Source organism: Ciconia boyciana, chromosome 3 (genome assembly GCF_034638445.1).
Source record: "Ciconia boyciana chromosome 3, ASM3463844v1, whole genome shotgun sequence".
NCBI classification, from domain to species: domain Eukaryota; kingdom Metazoa; phylum Chordata; class Aves; order Ciconiiformes; family Ciconiidae; genus Ciconia; species Ciconia boyciana.
The window spans coordinates 100,017,105-100,036,446 of NC_132936.1; the positions used below are offsets into that span (position 1 = coordinate 100,017,105).

General features: G+C 38.5%; 1 protein-coding gene across 2 annotated transcripts in view; it reads left to right on the forward strand.

The window, feature by feature from the left end:
* Nucleotides 1-19,342, forward strand: part of THADA (THADA armadillo repeat containing) — a 169,586-nt gene that overhangs the window by 121,511 nt on the left and 28,733 nt on the right. For both annotated transcript variants that reach the window (XM_072856806.1, XM_072856805.1), the window contains 5 exons: nucleotides 10,241-10,653; nucleotides 11,013-11,134; nucleotides 12,524-12,596; nucleotides 15,496-15,640; nucleotides 18,786-18,917. In XM_072856806.1, the coding sequence (XP_072712907.1) occupies nucleotides 10,241-10,653; nucleotides 11,013-11,134; nucleotides 12,524-12,596; nucleotides 15,496-15,640; nucleotides 18,786-18,917 (885 nt within the window). The remainder of the gene's footprint in view (nucleotides 1-10,240; nucleotides 10,654-11,012; nucleotides 11,135-12,523; nucleotides 12,597-15,495; nucleotides 15,641-18,785; nucleotides 18,918-19,342) is intronic.

Consider the following 19,342-nt stretch of genomic DNA (forward strand, 5'->3'; position numbering starts at 1 on the left):
TTTTTACACTTTTTTTGATCATGATCCTCTACCTCTGTTCATCTCCTTTGTAGTATGACTCATCCCAGTCTTTCTGTATTCTCTTCATACGAAGTTTTTTTCCCTCTGCTTGTGATTATTCTCGTCACTCACCCTCCAACTCTGTTTTTCTATTTTCTTTTTTGAAGGAACAGCCAGTATTGCAGGTGAGTGCTCCTCATTTGCTTACTTAGTGGACATTACATTTCCTTTATCAGTCTCTTTCCTATTTCGGTTATCTTCGGGTTTTTTGTCTGTTTTGCTTTTTAAAGAATTGCTGCACATTTGCAAAGGCTTTTATTGACCTCTCCACACCAGGAAACTCCCCTCTTTCTTTTTTTTTTTTTTTTTTTTTTTAATGCCCCTGACTTGTGAATAGCCTTTTGAGCCTGAGGGACTGCACCATGCTGTGGCAGGATTACTGACTGTAGTGGATTCATTTATTTTTCAAAGCTCATGTGGACTGTTCCAAACCTGGGTGCTGTAAGGTACAGTTTCTGTAGAAGGAAAGCAATTAGTTTTGCAGACTCCCTCTGCTCCGGGATAGTTCATTAGTATTGTCTTGCTTAAAAGTTTCATTCCTATATAGGTTTAAAATGATATATTGCAGGCAATATCTACAGAGAGTAGAAACTTAGACTGGAAATATGGTTTTGAAAACTTGAAGATACATTAGGGACAATTTTATATATCGCAGGCAGAAGCCCTTCTGAAATGAAGGAATAATATGTTTATATTAACTACAACCTGAGTGTCCCATGACACAGTAAGAGAAAGACTAAACTCAGCAGTTAAAAATGTATGTTTTGAGTCTCACATTTAAATGTTCTGTAAGGAATAATTATTAACTGAAGCTTTATACTTTTCTGAGATTAAATATCTTACTCATATATGTGTATCGCTGGTTATGAGCCAATTTTTCTCCGTTTTAATCTTGATTTGTAAAGTTGTTTCAATGAATAAAGAGTGAAGGACAAATCCAAATAAAACTGTTTCTTGATGTGTTTATCTAAGAGGCCCCAGGAAGTGCTGTATATGAGTTCCAGGCCATGGGCTGAAACTGATTTTCATCAACAGAAACGGGAATGCAATGTAATGAGCCTGCAACTGGTTAAAATCAGACCACTTCTAATTGATTACGCCTGTCTAAAGGGGCTACAATTACAAAGAGATTTTCAGAGTACAACCCTGTCTAGGCCTTTCCTACATTACGATTATTTTCTGTAAGTGATTTGTTGTCTTCAATTAATAAAATCTGTCTCTTAAAGTGCAGGACAGCCCTTAGGGAATTTACTTCACAAATTCAAAACAATTTAAAATGTCGGATAAGGAAGGCAGGGAGTAATGGATACCAAAAGCATCTTGTCCAGCGAAAAATTTATTGCTGGCCAAATGATGATTATTTATCTTAAAACAAACAAAAAAAACCCCGTCGTTATTCTGATTTGCTGGTTTGGATGGAAGTGTTGCCTGATTCATGTCACTGGGAAAATACAGTTTTCTTTCCTTGAGTTGATAGGCAAAATCTAGAGCATTTTTTCCAGCTCCTGATTTGCCTAAGGGTCTTCTTATGTGCAGAGACAATACATAATGCCAAGACTATGTAAACTTACAACATGTTTTTTTTCAGTTATCAATCGTGGTCGGAACTCAGAAAAAAACCTGAAGCAAGCCTTTTTTTTAGGAAAAAAGTTAAAATACATAAATAAAAATACTATTTTTGCCTTTATTGAGAGCAAACAAAAGTTCTTACCAGGCCTAGGATTATTTGATGAGCTAATGTCTATTGTCACTATTAATAAGTATTAGTAATATCCAGTGAATTTGCTCTTGCAGACCTCTTTTGATATATTGTCTCCACAGTAGAGAGACTTGGAGTCACAGATGTCCACTTTTCAGTCTAATGGGTAGAACAAAGCAGTCCTCTTCCAAAGGAATTTCTGGAACTTGTACCCTGCTAAAAAGCAGTTAAGTTACTCCTTCAGAAGTAAACCAGCACCAGAATGGGTGGTGTAGGAATAGCGGGAAGTTCCTGAACTTCACACTTCAAGCATTACTGGAGGAAGCAAGTAACACTTGTAGGCATCTTTGGAGGGGAAAAATGCCTCCTAGTCCAGGTGAGAATGTGTCCAGCCTTAACTGTGTTTATAATTATTTGCAAATTCACAAGTCTTGATCAGCAGGAGTTAGAAGGAAGAGGTCTACCAAGCTGTAGTGCTGCAGATCCATGTGTGTGTCTGAGGTGACGTACTTTTCTCTGCACTCAGAGATGGGCTTTGCAAGAGACAGGATACCAGACTACAGGCAGGCTATGCTGTGATATAGTGGTTCAGTGGATAAGATTCCTCTGTTGAATATGTGGACTTTTGACAGGACCCGTCATAGACATTCCTGCTTTCAGATCTTCTCCTTGAAATTGGTGTCTGAAGCTAAACAATAAGATGAGAGTATTACTGTGATCCTGCAGTCCTGGTAACATAAGAGCCAGAGCGGTGTATTGCAGTGAAAGCTCAGATCTGGGATGCTCTGTCTCTCTGTAACAGATGAAGAATGCCACAAGACAAAGTGGTCACATTTTCTTTCTTGCTCACATCTCAGAACAGTTTTCTGATAGTATTTTGTCAATTCACGAGGGGAAAAATGGATGCAACTCGCTAAAATGTACTTGACTAATAAAAGCATATTTTACCCAGGGCTGTGTTCAAAAAAAATGGCACTTGTCAATAAAGTGTTGTGTTGAGTCCATAAAGCCCATCAACATAAGTGAAATAGGATGTAGAACAGAAGTCAGGGAAAAGATGTAAGAAAAATTTGCTAAAGATAATCCTTCCTAGTTGTTCTTTTATACTGTATATATGCTGTCAATCTCATCTGGTTTGGCCTATTATCGAGTATAGTGTCTTCAAAATTCAAGTTTGAGGAAAGAGAAAACATTTAAATAGGATGACTCTGTGATTTAGGAGAAGCTGCCACTTGAAGTCTAACTATGCATTTTTCCTTTCTACATTTGAGGTGGAAGAATTTATAAAAGTTTTTGAGATTAATGGAACTCCACTGTTGTTGTCATCAGTGGGAACAGTTACTCAGTATTTACATAATTAATCCTGTTCATAAATAGATTGTTTTGATATCAAAATGGAGCAGCCAATATTCTGCTCTCACTAATATATTATTTCCTTGAGTTTTGCAAAAACAGACTTCCATTTTCTTACTGTCTCCCAAACAGTTAAACCTTTTGTAGATGTAGCTTAGTTAAGAGTCTTAAATTCTGCTCATGAACAACAGAAACAATTGCAAAAAATACTGTGCGTCGCACATGCGTGTTTGAGATCAGAAACATGGGCAGTTATGTACAACTGTCTGCTGGTTTTGTCCTTTTTTACGTTCTCAAGTATGAGGAAATACTGTGTTTTAAATGACATATATTGCAATATCACTCTCTTAGTTACATTTGTCCTTTTTAATTAGAAGTTATAAAATGTATTGGTAGAAATAGTATGCATTATCAAACTTCTAGATGCTTTGCAATGAAAGCCCAAATTGTTTTTTAAGTAGGAATCTCTTAAGTGTTTTGCCTAAATGATATGATTTGTAGGACTTTTAAATAGCATTTGAAGGCTGTGCCCACGTTTTTTTCTATATTGTACTTCTTACTCTTTCTTATTTTGAAAAGAAGCTAAATCGTAACTAAAATAAGTTTTTCTGCAGGCTAACTTAAAAACTGATAATGTTTAAATGGTAGAAATTTGACAGGAATAACTAGGTTGGTTATTTTATCCATACTTTCACTTTCTTTACCTAAATCCCTAAGAAGTGCGGCCAAGCAGTTATTTGAACAAAACCACTGGCAGCTTGTTAATGCGTGTTTTGGTTATTTGGTCTAATTAGCTTAAACTTAAGAAGTTCCATCTGAACAAATTGAAAGCAATTTTTGTTTGTTATGTCAGAAATTATATAAACTTTGTGTGCCGGTATATTGACTTTGGCACTTGGTCACCATTGTTATTTTGACTCAAGGAAGGTCAAGACTTAAAACATATTTATAGAATCATCTAAATGGCCTATGCCTACTGACAGTAAATTAGACAAGTCAAAAGGCAGTGTAGTTGGGTACCCAATATTCTAATTCAATGCAGACAGGAGAATGAAGTTGAGGATGGGATTGTTGGAGGTCCAAGAGACAGGGAGTGACTGGGAGTTGCACGGACAGTAAAATGCCAGAGGCAGATCAAGTGAGGGACGTACTAAGTTAAGGTGGCCAAAAGATAGCACAAAAATGAGTGCAAGATAGAAAGCCAAAGAAAATGGACCGAGGCTGAAAGGAATAAATGCTGGGAGAAAGGAGGTGGAGGTGTGCAACACCAGTGGGTGGTCAAGGAAATGTTGGAGGCAGAACTTGTGGCACAGATGTGGGAGGAGGAAATTAGAAGTGTTTTCAGAAAGATTGCGGGGGCACAGAGAAAGGAGGAGGGTTGTGGAGGGTAGAGCATGATATTGCTGGAATGCTGTGTTGAACAGGGAATATGGAAAGGTGTTACAGGAAATAAGTGACACTAGGGGAGAATGGAGTTGATTGTGTTTGTTAATGTTAGCAGTTAAAATTCTGTCCCCAGGTGAGGACAAAGACTGCTCATCCTTCTGAAATCTTGTTTCAGGTTCTCTTTAGGTTCCAGCCTGTACCACTGACTGACTTGCACTGTATCCATGGGGTTTTATGGTTTTCTATGAATGGAGAAAAAGGGGAAAACACAGTGCAGTGCCAGAGAGAAGCTGTAAGAAAACGAGCAGCCTTAGTGTCCAGATCAAATGCTTTTTTCTTTCCCCCTTTTTTTTTCCTTTGAAAACTTTTTCTTACTGTACAAAATGCAATGGGATGCTTCTGTCTTCAACAATGTATTATCCGTGGATTCTGTTAATCACTCATGTTTGTAGTTTTGAATTGTATTTTGAGTACTGATGCTTAGTCTCTGATGTTGAAGATGTTGGAGAGGTCTTTAAAAGAAAACATCCTGCTTAAAATATGCCCTGTTCCTAATCATCAACAGTTATCTTAGTTCTGCATTGTAATAAAATAAGCTTTTCTGTTCTCTTTGGTTTGTTTTTTTTTTTCCATTTATCAGTGACTTCGCCTAATCCACTTTTAATAAAAAGGGAAAATATGAAAGAAAATACTTTTCCTTAATATTTGTTTAGGAAAATCTCTTCTTGGCACCGATTATCTTTCAGCCTTCTCTCTATTCATATCATCTCTTCAGATACCCTTGGATAGATGGTAGTTTGTGAGTGCAAAGGATTTTAACCTCTTCTGAGTCCATAAATAGTTGCAACTTCTTGCAGGTCGTGGTGAACGATGATGAATATCCAGATTTTTGGTGCTCAGACCCCCTTCCTCTAACATTGTACTGCAGGCACAGCAGCATTTCGTTGCTGCTCTTGTAATTTTTGTCTGACTTTGCAGAGTGTCAGTAAGTTTTCTGATGCCGGTAATGATTTCTCCCCTTTTTCCCTTCTTTGTTCTTTTCTGGGGCCTCCAGTAGGAAGATGGAAGATGGCACGGGTGCTCGAGGGGCTGCGTACAGGATTTGATCTCAATATTTATCTAGAAGTGTACAAATACCTAGGTGTATCATAATCACAGATATAGAAGAAAAGCCTTTCACACAATATACACTTGATGATACAGAGAGTTGTCCAATTGGCAGTAGCCTAGACAGCCACTGTAAAATTACTTAAATCCAACAGAAATATATAATCAGTCTGTACATCAGCTGGCAAGGCAATGAAACAAGTTTAGGTATGGAAGGAATTCAGATGACTTCTGTCACTTTTGAACATATTGTAGAATCTCTGAGACGAAAGATCAGCTGAACTGTCCATCAGCTGACAGCTTGTTAATCCCTGAGCAGGGAAGTTTTTCTGTACTTACTGTATGTATCTACTTATTCTGGGAACAGACTGTAGAATAGTGCCTGCATGCCACTGCAGGGAAGAGCAGAAGAAAGTCAGGCAGGGCACAGGTTTTGGAGCTGGCTGAACTTTGAGGAGGTTTGTAGCTAGAGATTCATTAGATCTGCTAATTCCATTCTGCACCTTCTCCTTTCCTCTTTATTTTCAGATGATTAAAGATCATTTAACTTCATATAACTGACCGTGAACATCAGTTGATCACAAATAGGATTAAAAAAACAACCCCTCAAACCTAGATGATGTGACATAGACGTATCTATATCTCAATGTAGATACGTAAAGGGACTGAGGAAGACTGTGGGATGTTTGTGCACTGTGTTGAGGAGAACCAAGTTGTTGTGTAAGATGTGTCCCTTCCTAGAAGAGAGCCGAAGTTCTTCCTGTCCCACAAATGAAGCAATCCTTAAGGGGAAAGGAAAAAAAAAATCCACTTAATTCTTGGGAGCTCTTTTCCATCTGTCGGCATCCTGGACAAGCCTGCTGTTTGCCAGGATCCTTGTTTGGTCAGCCAAAATTTGTTGTTCTCACAGCAGCTGGTCGTTCAAACTGTACAATGATTTTTGTTTGTAAATAAAAGTATGTCTTTAGTGTATCTTAACAACAGAGGCAGACATTTACTTTGGGAACCAGTGTGGTTTTTTGGTTTAAGTCAGATATTTTGGTGTAAGCCAAAGAAAAGAGTTTACTTAAAGTTAAGCAGAAGAGAAAATATTTACATGAAAGCCAGGAAAGATTTCTTAGTGATGAAGTTGGAAGCAGGAATATTTCCACTGCATTGTAATAAGACAGGGGCTTTTTTTTTCCTTCTGTACATATTTGTGTGAAAAAAGAGTGTTGGAGAGCATGTGGAGCACAAGATTAATGCAGAAGGATTTGCTCTATGGTGTGCTGAGGCTAAGCAAATATGCAGACGGTCTTATTTCGCTGACAGCCTTGCTGTTGAGACATCCAGTTTTAAAGAGACTTTCTGTAAAATAGATGAGCCATGGTACCCAGTCTTTCACAATTACATGGGAAAAACAGAAGTAATCCAGAGGCTTCCAAATCAGAAGTAGTATTCAATACATACAGAAAAAGAGGATCAGTGGCAGAAAACTCTTATATCACAGTCTCTGCAAACTAGTAGTTCTAGGAGTGAGTAGCTCCGCTGTGTTTTTTATTTGAAAATAATTTTCCTCTTCAAAGATGAAGGCACAGAGTGAAGTTATGCTGGCCTTGCAAAATTCAAATGAAGATTTACTGAACCGGATCTGAAGCTCTGTGCGTGGCCAGCTCCTGGAGTCAATGGAAGGGTCACCACTCTCTCTGATGTTAGGTTGCAGGCTCTAGCAAAGTTGGCAGTGTTGACACCAACAAAATGAAAGACACCCTCCTCCTCTTCCCCTGATGTTTATCTCTATCTCTTTTTGTCCACCTAATACTGCTCTCCCTTGCTTGCCCTAGAGCATTGACCCTTCCATCCTGTTGGTTTTCATGTTACTGCTTGCACGTATGATAGCTATACCTCAATGTAAAGCAGCGTTGATAGGAAATAAAAGCACTTCTCTTGCAACATACTTAGAAATACATACTTGGTTTGAACAACTGAGCTAGTGGACTTCTGTATTGCTGAAATGCAGCTGAGGAGGGAAGCATGTAGGAAGCTGAGAGCGTGCAGGGCTCCAAAACTGAAGCTGTTTCTCTTCTCGAACGCTTGAACTTGAACCTGTTTCTTTCAACTGCCTGGGATTATTTCTGTTGTTAAACTGGTGTCTGTAGAGTCACGCTGGGTAATAACTGGGATGAAGCTCGAATCCCTCTCCAAGGCAACTAGATGGTTCAGAAATTAAGGAATTCTGGCAGTTGGATACTTGTCATGTGCCATAGGCATTAATGCTAGTTTATGCTATGATGCTGGTATGTAATGCTAGTCTGTTTGGAGGGGTTTTAGAAAATGTAGGGAATAAAATACACAAATTTGCATGTTATGAGATGGAAGCCACCTGTGTCATCTGCTGTGACATGTGTGGATTATGCTGTGACACAGGTTGACAGTGATATTGCAGTTTCTTTGAGTACATCAAGCCCGTTCAGAAAATAAACTGTAGTGAAAACATGAATGACAGAACTAATGGTTAGGTAAAATGTCTGAAAGTCTTTTTCAAATACCAAATTTCTTTGGAGCTTGTCCGGAATTACTCAGAAAATGCTTCTGCCTTATATGCTAGACAGTTTACAACCATGTCAAGTTTCTATGTAAATGTCAAATTAAGATGGCTTTGGAAGAATTTGAGTATGAAAGGGCAGGATATAGAATCATAGAATGGTTTGGGTTGGAAGGGACCTTAAAGATCATCTAGTTCCAACCCCCCTGCCATGGGCAGGGACACCTTCCACTAGCCCAGGTTGCTCAAAGGCCCATCCAGCCTGGCCTTGAACACTTCCAGGGATGGGGCATCCACAGCTTCTCTGGGCAACCTGTTCCAGTGCCCCACCACCCTCAGAGTGAAGAATGTCTTCCTTCTGTCTCATCTAAATCTACCCTCTTTCAGTTTAAAGCCATTACCCCTTGTCCTGTCACTACATGCCCTTGTACAAAGTCCCTCTCCAGCTTTCTTGTAGGCCACCTTCAGGTACTAGAAGGCTGCCAGAAGGTCTCCCTGGAGCCTTCTCTTCTCCGGGCTGAACCACCCCAACTCTCTCAGCCTGTCTTCATAGGAGAGGTGCTCCAGCCCTCAGATCATCTTTGTGTAACAGAAGGATTAAGGAAATGTCTTCATGGGCAACAAAATGAATCCATATTTGTGTGGCAGCTTCATGTCAGATTCAGCAATTCAATGATAATATTTGGACAGGCTTTTTGATAGTACTCAGTGCTTAATTATAAATAGCAAAGTTGTAAGGCAATGACTTGTCTTCTTGTAGATACTGAAGAAATCTAAGTTTGCTTTAATCTTTGTATTTACCTTTAATGCATTTTGATATTTTAAAAACTCCAAACTTCTAACATCCCTCAACACCAGTGGCAGTGTTGTTCTTTTCTGTACTTCTTTATGATTTTCCCTTATTTTGTGCTTGTATTGGAATTCTGTGGGATATAGCATATTAATTTCCTTGCAGTACAAGCTATACAGACATCTGAACTGGGCAAAAATCTTGGTTTTGATATTATAAAAATGTTTATTGCTGCTGATGGAGAAGGTTGCATGTGAAGATTTCAGTCTACGTGTGTGAGAGGACTACTGATTATTTTTTTTTCTTTCATTTTGTGTCAACATTGCCAGTTTTGCTAGAGCCTGAAACCCTCTGGCATCACAGATAACAGGGACCTTTTAGTTCACTCCGGGAGGTGGCCATGCACTACAGAAGGTTCTTGGGCTGTGCTGTTGCATGTGGGCAGGTTGCCCCAGTGTAAATGACTGAAATGTCACAGTTCCTGTGCTGACACGAGATGTCAGTGCAGCTCCTTTTTTCTTAGCTGTGTTAACTGTTCAAAGTTAATAGCCATAGGAAAAGCATACTGGATTTTTTAATCAGTAAATTCTTTAGATTGATACACACAGGATAGATCTATATATGTAGAAGGGGCATCTTCTTAATAGTAACCTTTTCTGACTAAAGCTGTGAAAAGCATGGGATTTTCAGTACTATCAGAATGGCCCTGTCATCGTTTCTCCTGATTTCAGTTGCAGCTGGGTAGGCTGACAGACAGCACTTTCTCCAGTCTAATCTCTGATTTTAGAGATATTCTATCAATTATAATATGGTTGCATATTTGTATTTGGTGCTTTTTGAGGTTTCCAAACTACCTACATTTTTTCCCAAATATATTTAATACAGTTTATTTGTGTTAATAACTTTCTACAATGGTAGTGCAAAGCATGTACAATTTGCAAGACTGTATTAGTAGCTTGATTTAAGGACATACTTATCAAACAGCTATAATTTTTAAAGATGACGGGCAATCTGCAAAATATTGTAACGTTTTTTACGTTGTTTGAAGCTTTCATCCCATGTGTTGAACAATTTATAGTTTTCAGAAAAGTTAGTGTCCTTATTTCTTTCTATTTAAATATGAATACACATGATATCTGGGAAAGCTGTTTTATAATTCTGTTTAAAATGAAGGAGAACTATGTTTTCATTTCATGCCTGAATTGACCTGGTGGTACCTTTTGTGTACCTGATGTTTTTCAGCTTCAGAATCACTTCATGATCTGGAGCAGATGCTAACATCATCTATTTGTCACTTTACTGAGTTTTATTCTCATTTCAGGAATGCAATTGTTTGGATTTTGGGAAGAGATGGACAGAGTTATTTCAGATTCTGAATTGGTGTCGGGTATTCCCTACTCATCTGCAACACCAGGACTGATACAGTATCTTCAGAGCATCACCAAACTTGTAATATCAGTGCTGTCAGTGACTGCAGGTCCTGACATCCAGAGCAGCAGTTCAGCTGTTGCAAAGAAAATAGCCAAGCCATCATTGTCAATAGTTCATCTCCTTCACTGTGAGTTTCATGAAGTACGTCTGCTTGCATTGGAAGCAATACTGCTGTGGTTGAAACAAATACATTCCAAGCAGATTGCAGAAGAAGGAGGAGGTGTATTGTGTTTACTCTTTGGTTTGGAAGGCACTCTTCTCACAATGGCTCTGAAGGAAAAGAATCTCCAGTGCTTTTGCAAGGTAGAAGGGTGTTATTTTATTGACATTTGATGTGTTTTCTGTAAATGATATTCTTAATTTTAAAATATATATTACTTCAAAAGTGCATGATATTTTTTAAATAGTATGTGAGTATTTGTTTTTGGTTTGGTGTTTGGTTTTGTTTGTTTGTTTGTTTTACATTGGATAGGAGCTGCTATAATTCTGTAAAAGATCTTCTTGTGTAAAAGCAAGAACTTCCTCTTTCCTTTCTTAGCACTGTCAGGAGAGGACCTTTGTGTTCTTGGAGTGGGGTTTAAGCCAGTGTTTTATTGATCTCAAATATACACATTCATGTTGAGATTGTTTGTAAATTCTTTGTTTATGAATTGTGTGTGCAGGTGCTGAAAATTCTTTATACTATGGATCTCAGAAATGTGCTTCCAAAGACTGAATGCTCTATAAAAATGAATCCAAATGAGCTCTTAACGTGGAGTTTAAACATTGTAGATATCTCTAACAGGTATGGTCTTGTCATGCACGTTAAAATACTTACATTTTTAAAATTTTAAATGTTGAAGCGTTAACTTATTGGGTTTGGACTATCTGTTGATTTAAAAATCTGTGTTTCAGAAAAGTGAGTGGGGCTTATTTGAAGAAAGAGAACTCCTGATGAGAATTTTTCAGAGAAGCTAGACATGGATCTGTATTATTAAAAAGGCCCACAAGTCGTACTGGCAAGCACCCTGTCAGTGTCCAGTAATACAGTTCCTGAAATAAGTAGTAGTTACTCCGGCTGTGTAGATGATAGCCAGTGAGCATAGCTCTTCCTGAATGGTAACTGGGAAACACCTTAACACATAGAATTGATGATCCAAACACACGCTCATTCGCTGTGAATCTGCCATCCGTCCTACCCTGGTTTATCTGCAGACAGTCTGTAGAAAGAGTGACAGATCTGATTTCACTTGTTGGATTGGCAGAAATGGTTAACACTAATCCTTAGGGTTCACACTCCTTAATCAGACTGTAAAGTCAGCAGAAAGTGCTGAAAATTTGGAGACAGTTTGTAGTTCGTATTGAATTAGAAGCTGTGTCCATCCATTCCTAACAGAATGGACAAACAAGGTTAAAGTGTCCAGGGTCTAAGGACAAGACCATCCTGCTTCTAATAGTCTCTTTTTTTAAGCCATATAGACATTGCACCCCAGTGTTACCAATGTAGAATATTTACGGTATAGAGTGTAGAACAGCATTTTATAGCTGTGCACATTTGCTGCTGATTTGCACTAAATTTTTCAAGTTGAAATGATGACATGGAGTGTTTATTTCTGGAATGAAATAAGATACTTGTGGTAAAATAACACTGGTGCTGTTAGAGGGAAATAGCTGAAATAGCAGACCTTACTGCTCAGGTGTTGCCATTCCCTGCGGTGAGACCAGCCCTTCAGGAGCCACAGTGCCAAACGCTGTGTCCTTAGACCCTGCTGGGCAGTATGGAGGCTTGGGAGCCGGCAGTTGGCATATTCTGCACTAGTAACATTTCCAGCAGCTATAGAAGAGATATTCCTGGAGCTTAACACCGACTTGAAGAAATGCTTTTGTTTATCATTTAAAATAATGTCTGGTTTGTTTGCTTGGCTTCCATTTTCAAATGTGTTTTTCTATGGGAAGTATGCAGATAGTAAATAAACACAAGAGAGGTGAAAGTAAGAGCATATTTCATTTGCATATCAACTAAAAACTTAACTAATGTCAAGATCTGTAATGTAAAAATTCCGAGTGCTCAGCTTGCAAAATACCCCTTGGTAATAACCAGGAATGATTAAGAACTGGCTGTTTTTTTTCTAGCAATGAAATGGTGGCAGAAATAGCTGCTTTTTTTGATAAGTTCTTTACTTTGTTTTCTCAGCACTGAAGTTCAAAGTATAGCTCTCAAATTTGCCTCCAAGTTGGTTATCCATCTTTTGCAGAACCATCAGCAGGTAAGGGAAATGGAGCTGCTTAACAGTGTTGTAATTCTGGAGGTTTTGGTCATAGAAGTAACGTGGCTTCTTTTAGATAGAAGCCCCAAGCTTGTGTTTTCTTGTGTCATTGCACCTTTTCTGGCTTTATGTCTTCCTCTCTGAATACGCTGCCACATTCTGAAATGAAACGGCCATGGATATCATCTCAGTATATCCCTCTCAAAGTCATTTCAAGGTAAATACCTAAGTAAATTTTTCTGATGGTTTAATTTCAACTTCTGAGAGCGTCCAAAACAGTCACTATAATGTGGAAAGAAAAATGCCTACGGTGATTTAACACATGTACTGAATCCAGTCCATTTACTAAAGTTCAACTTTGTTGTGGTTTGTAATTGCGGGGGAGCCAGGAGGAGAGCAGATCTGAGGGGAAGGCAAGAAGCTGAAGCAGTGGTTGGGTGCAGTTCCCTTCCTCACTGCGTGCAGTATGACTTTGCCAAGTCTCAGCCTGAAAGCACTGTCTGATCACACCAGCTTGTTGTCTGCATGGAGTTTCTCATTGAATTTCCTCTTAAAATTTGTTTTTAAAACACTAGAGTAAGTATAAGAACCCTTGTAAAAATTCAAGGCTCTGTGTTCTCCGTTCCTGTTTATAGACTATTTAATTTAGATTTATACCAGCACAAATTACTGGCTCAGATTTATTTTGATTTTAAATTGTCAGTCTGTGATGTCACATATGTATGTGTAGAACAGTGCTAAGGCAGCTTTTAATGCTAGACAATTTTTTTTTTTTAAAACAAACAATCTTTTGTTTTCAAAGATACAGAAAACACTTAATGGATATTTAAAAATAGACAAAATTCTCATGATCTGTTTTAAAATGAAGATTATTTTTTTTCTTATGTAGCTGTTATTTTTTTATAGAATGTGCAGCAGAATTGATTCATATTGTATGCTAATAATCTTGTCTCATTATAAAAAAAAAAAAGGAAGCCACAAATTTGCACACAAGAATTGGAAACATGAATTATGATGTTAAATCTTTTTGTTTAAGAAAGGCAAAATGCAAGGACTTCAAGTTATAAACATTAAAATAACCATATAAACCTGGTTTCACAAATAGACATAGAACATGTTATTACTCTGAACTTTTGTATTAATTTACAAGGAGAAATTAATGAAAAATGCTGTAACAATCTTAACTGTAGTAATGCTAAAACAACTTTCTCTAATAAGCATGTAAATCATGGGAGATCTAAGACATCTGTACAGAGAGTGCCTTCTGCTTTGTAAAAGACCAAGTACATCAGTTTTCCATCTAAATTCTTTCTTTGGGCTTGCATTCAGTATCTGCATCTGTAGAAGAGATTGTTTCTCTTAAGGTAAAAAGTCAAGTGCTGTCTTTCCAGATAGTCCATGTGTCTGTTCAAAATTTGAGTAACTGTAACTTCTTGGGAGATTTTGATATTTTTTTTTAACCTGTTACAGAACCTGTAGGACATGCTCTGGCTCTGTCCCTTTGTGCAGTGCAAGTACATGGCCATGTACCATGCAGAATGAGGCAGAGTACGACCGAGGTTTCATTTATCCCTCAGTGAGTCCTCCTGTGCTTCTCTACCCTTTAACTCAACTCACCTTTTCATTGGTTCTCTTCTTTACCTTATTTGGTTGTTCTGTTTTTCACTTCCTTTAATTAAAAATAAGTAAAAAAGGAAAGAAAGGAGGAAAAAAAAATTAGTTGCACATACCTCAAGCGTCTCCAGATCGAGCTGGTGCTGCTTTTCCTGTTCTCCTGTGCACGAGGTCCCATTCTGTTTGGATTCTTGTTTTCCTCTGGAGCTTCCTTCTAATTGCCGTAGCGCACACTTGCTTGTGGCTGTGCCTGGATGCCACCTCCTGCAGTTTGCATGTTCTGTTATCTAAACTGTGCTTGAGGTTCCTGCAGCTTGACTGACCCAGCGCCCTCCTGACTGTGGCATTTGCAGGGGATCCCAGCTCTTTCTTGGTCACTTATGGAAGTTAGGACTTTCTCTTCCCAGTTGTGGCCCAGCTGCCCCAATGGAGGTCAGAATTGATGAGTCTTGGAAGTGCTATTTGAGTTACGGGTAAAATGCACGTTATTTCTTTCCACAAAAAAATCTAGTAGCCATCACTACACATTGGAGAGAGTCGAAGCTTTGTCCCACTATTACTGAGTAGTAGTTTTCCTAGCATATGTCTGAGGACTAACTGTTTTCCAAAAGATGGCAACTGGATTTTATTTGAAACAGGAAATTTCTTTCCTGTTCTTTTTTCTAATTTTTCATGTTTTAGGACAGCGAGCTTTGCTGTGTGTCAGCCAACATGGAGATTCCTTTAATGTTTTGAATGCACGTGCACCTCAGAACCCAAGGTACCTCAGCAGTCTTATTAAAAAAAATTTCCATCTCCATTATCTGCAGAGGAGACAGGTGGAGCTGCATTCACCCCTTCACCAAGCATTGTATCATTACCAAAGCCTAAGATTGATGCTATGGTTCATATGCTCTTAGTTGTTTTTCCAGATACATGTATGTGTCTACACGTAGGAATTGCTTCTCTTTGTTATAGTCCAGTATATTTGTCTTTGGCTTGCACGTTTAGAAGAACTGAGGACACAGATATGCTTTGACTTGTGTGGTCATTGGTGAGTCTGGTGTGAAGGGACAGAGTGAGAGAATTGCCTATGAATACTGCTCTGACTAAAAGAAAATCTCCCATCTTAACTGTCTGTGACATAGTAAGCCAACTTTTGAGTGGACATCTGGGATTCACCACCTTGAAAAAAACCCTGCATTTACTGATGACTAGTATCCCTTTGGCAGTCCATATTTTAATGTGATGGTGATAGGTAACATCGGATTGTACAGCATACTTCTCACGTTTTCTGTGCCTTCAGATTTCAGAAGTCGTCCTGAAGAAATGGGTTCGACTGATAGTTTATTTTTGTGGAGATGAGCAACAGACAGAGATGCTGTTAGCAGCTGCTGAAGTTCTTAAAAGTATAACGACATTTTTTCTGATCAATGAGAAGCTCATTCTTGGTGAGTAGTTTAAACATTAATTTTCCGGATCTTTTTAGATGAAGCCCATTAGTACATGACTTAAAATGTATTGTACACATATATATTTACACACAGTCAAAACACATAATTACATCAAAGAGGGTATTTTGAAAATTTTAATTGGATTTAATGTACTAAACAGACTTATTTAAATTATGGTACAAAAAGCACATGCACAGAACCTCTTGCAATAACTCCGCAGAAGTGGGGCGTGAGATGCTGTTATGTCTCCAGGCCACTATACATTGCTGTACAGATTTACTGGCTTGCAATTGCTCTCTGAATTGGATTGTTCTGAAATATTCTGTTGGTGATGTGGACATGCTTTTAGTTTAACACTGTGAGTGTAACTAAGCTGTGCTGGCTGAATGTTGAGATTAAAGGGTTCAGTCTAGAAATGAGGGACACGTTCTACTATGAGAATGATTAATAATTGGGTCAAATATAATCATTTTTTTGAGTTAACATTAGACTGTCTCTTTAGAAAACCAACAAACAAACAAAAACAACCCCACACAGCCTTATTCAACAATACATTACTGACTGAAAGGCAAAGCTGTGTGAAATTTTCTGGTCTGTTGTGCAGAAGACATTGGTTTTTTTCTTCTAGCCTTTTTTTCTTTTTCCCCTGCCTTTGGTGAACAGCAAGTAAGGGGATTTTGTGACTAAAGGCCCAGGAGATATGCAAAAATAGGTAGTGACAGATGATGAAGAAATTATTTTGCATCCTGAACAAGACAGTCGGCTTTAAATACTTAGTTTCTGTGATATTTTATTCCAGTGTAGTTATGTAAATGTTTTTAGTTTGAGTAGCTTAAGTCCACTTATATGGACTGGATACAAATTTTTGTTAGACAAAGAAGAATGGTAGTATTTCTTAAACTGTAGATAGTGGTGTTTTTAAAAAGTCAGCTATTATTTTGAGATGTATCTTTTAAGAGGTATTGATAACATTTAACAGAGCTAAATCTGTTATATGAGGTAGACATTGTACTATTAAATGTTCATAGTATCAGCTCTGGAGATCTTGACCTCTGCCATCTACTTGAAGCTCTTAGTAGGGCAGACATTATGATTTTATATCAAATGAAGACAGGGGAGGTATTGGAGTGAAAAACTCCCAAATGCCGTGCTTCTTGTTTGTTGCCATTTGGATCTGGTCTGTAGCTGATGAAACAGTTTCCTCTTTGATCATGTCAGAACAGTTGCTGGTTTCCATGCTTTCCAGTTGGCCAAATGTGAAGGTCTGAAACAAAAAATAGCAGCAGTTTGTATTCTGCTTTAAATTTTAACAAAACAAAGCAAAATAACAAATCAAACCAAATCACAACAGAGAAGCCCCCAGGGCCTCAGTGGGCAAACTATCTGAACCTATTCTTTGCTCTGAAAATTGGACCTGGGGAAGAAAAATGCAGTACTGACCTTCCATACTACCTCAAATTGTCCGTCTGGGGTTCTTCACAACTGTGAAATTGTCAAGTACTGCAATGAGAAGTTTAGCAAATCAAGGGAATGATCTGGTGTTTAGTTGCAGTGACATAAACCCAGAATCATTCTCTTAAAGTTAAAGGGGTTATGCACATATAAACAGCTTTGACTTTTATGTCTCGTTCTGCATCAGCTTGCTTGACCACATATAGTACAAAGTAGGTGTTAAAGAAAATTGCGGTTGTATGAAATGGAGTTGTAGTCATTCCCATAAGCTTCCATTAAGTACATTCATAAGAGGAAGAGGGTGAATGCCAATCAGTATGTTCTGGATGACCCCATAATCTCTCCATCAGGTTGCTTGAGGGTTCAGAAAAAGTCTTTCTGGAAAATCCATTTGCAGACTTCCACCTCTCCTGCAGATACGGTAGAAACTTGTCTGGGTGGGAAAGCTGGCCATTGTATCTGGAAGGAAATAACTATTCTGCCCTAAATGTGCCACTATAACATTATTGGGTGTGTCATGCTAGAAAAAAGCAACTTCTTTCTGAAATAATTATACTCCGTGCTATTCCCACATAGGGAAGTTATATGAAATACAGGAATACTTCTTCTGCCTGTGTAGTAAAGCCTCAAGCAATTAATTTTGGCCAAGCAGTGAAATACAATTAATTGTCTGGCTAGCCTTGTAATACAAATCTCTGATAGACCTGCTTGATAACATGCTTGAGGAAAACCAGCGCAGCAATGAGGCACCAACTCCGTTGTTCTCTGTGATCCCCAGAAAATAATATTTAACAGCTGTCTGCCTCTAAAAGAGACCTTCCAGTGGATTCCTTTAATAAGGAAGTTCAACGAGAGCTGAAAAGTACCCCAGCAAACCTATGAGTACAGCCCTGTGACTTCAGCTAGTCATCCTTGGTGTGACACCACTAAATGGCACAAGGGTTTGCAAGTGGAGTATGGCTTGTGAAATATGAATTGCGACTGGGGTGGTATGTGGAGTCTGCCTCTTTGGGGTTTACCAGATGAACACCTCCCTCTTGGCAGTTATCTCTGATTAGTCTTAACTGTGTGCAGGTAATTACCCCATGGATTAAACCTGGCTTGCTTCCAACAGATGGTGTGTATAGGGCATGTTGGTGAGTGGTGGGGGTGAGGTGTATATGGGAGAAGTAGGTCATGGGTAGATCCCTGGGAGGTGGGATCGTTTGCCACTTCCTGCAGGGAATGGCATTTGTGGCCAGCACTACTGGCAGTATCTGAACAAAAGTTTGTTTGGCAGCCCCTGCTCCAGGCAGATTGCAACAGCAAATCCATGATCACAGTGCATTGGTCAGTCTCCAGGGGCAAAACTTTTTGCTGTTGCCAAACAGGAATTCTGCACTCCTAGAAATTGTAGAAAATTCAGAGCACCCATGACTTAAAGTTGAACCCAGATTAAGAGAGGTCCATTCTCTTGTCTGTTGCCCGCTGTTTAAACCAAGCTGAGTCAACCATCTAAAGTTCACACGTGCTGAAAACATTTTGATCATATTGCCAGTTGTCTTCCCAGTGGTTTGCCAATGCATTGCTCCTGCCCGTGTTTCAGTGTTTCACTGCATTTGTTGTGTTTAGGTGCAGAAACAGAGCTCTTTAACTTCTTTGAATTTATGTCAGAAATAGAATTCTAATTTTTCCCCATAAATAAATATAGGACTGTCTGATACCCTTGCTATGTGGAAATGTGTGGTTCTACTGCTGCAGAATGAAGATTTGGTAATAAGGGATGCTGCTGCTGAGGTTATAAAAGTGGCACAGTCTGAAAAAAAGAGCAGTAAAGGAACAGGTATGTTAACTTTTATTTACTTTTAAATATTATTGGATACTTGGGAGACAAAAGTATTTCCCTTCTCATCACAAACTTCTTTCTAACTGTAAAGTGATCCATGCATCTCTTAGAAACACATACCATGGAAGATAACAGCAAATTATGATGTTTGATACCCACCATGCTTTATTATTTTGCTTTTACTGTTCTTGGTATAATTTGCATATGGTTACATGGGTATGTAAAAAAAGACAACAGCAGTATTCAGCTTTATGGTTCTTGCTGTGATGAGTCAACATAATTTCACATTTTGAAAGTTCTTTAATACCAGCTTTGGTCTAATATAATGCAGTGGAAGACGCTCTTTGAATCCCAGGTCATTATAATAGCCTGATCACAGAGAGATTGGAATCTGGGAAACAGTATTCAACTCATTGATTCAT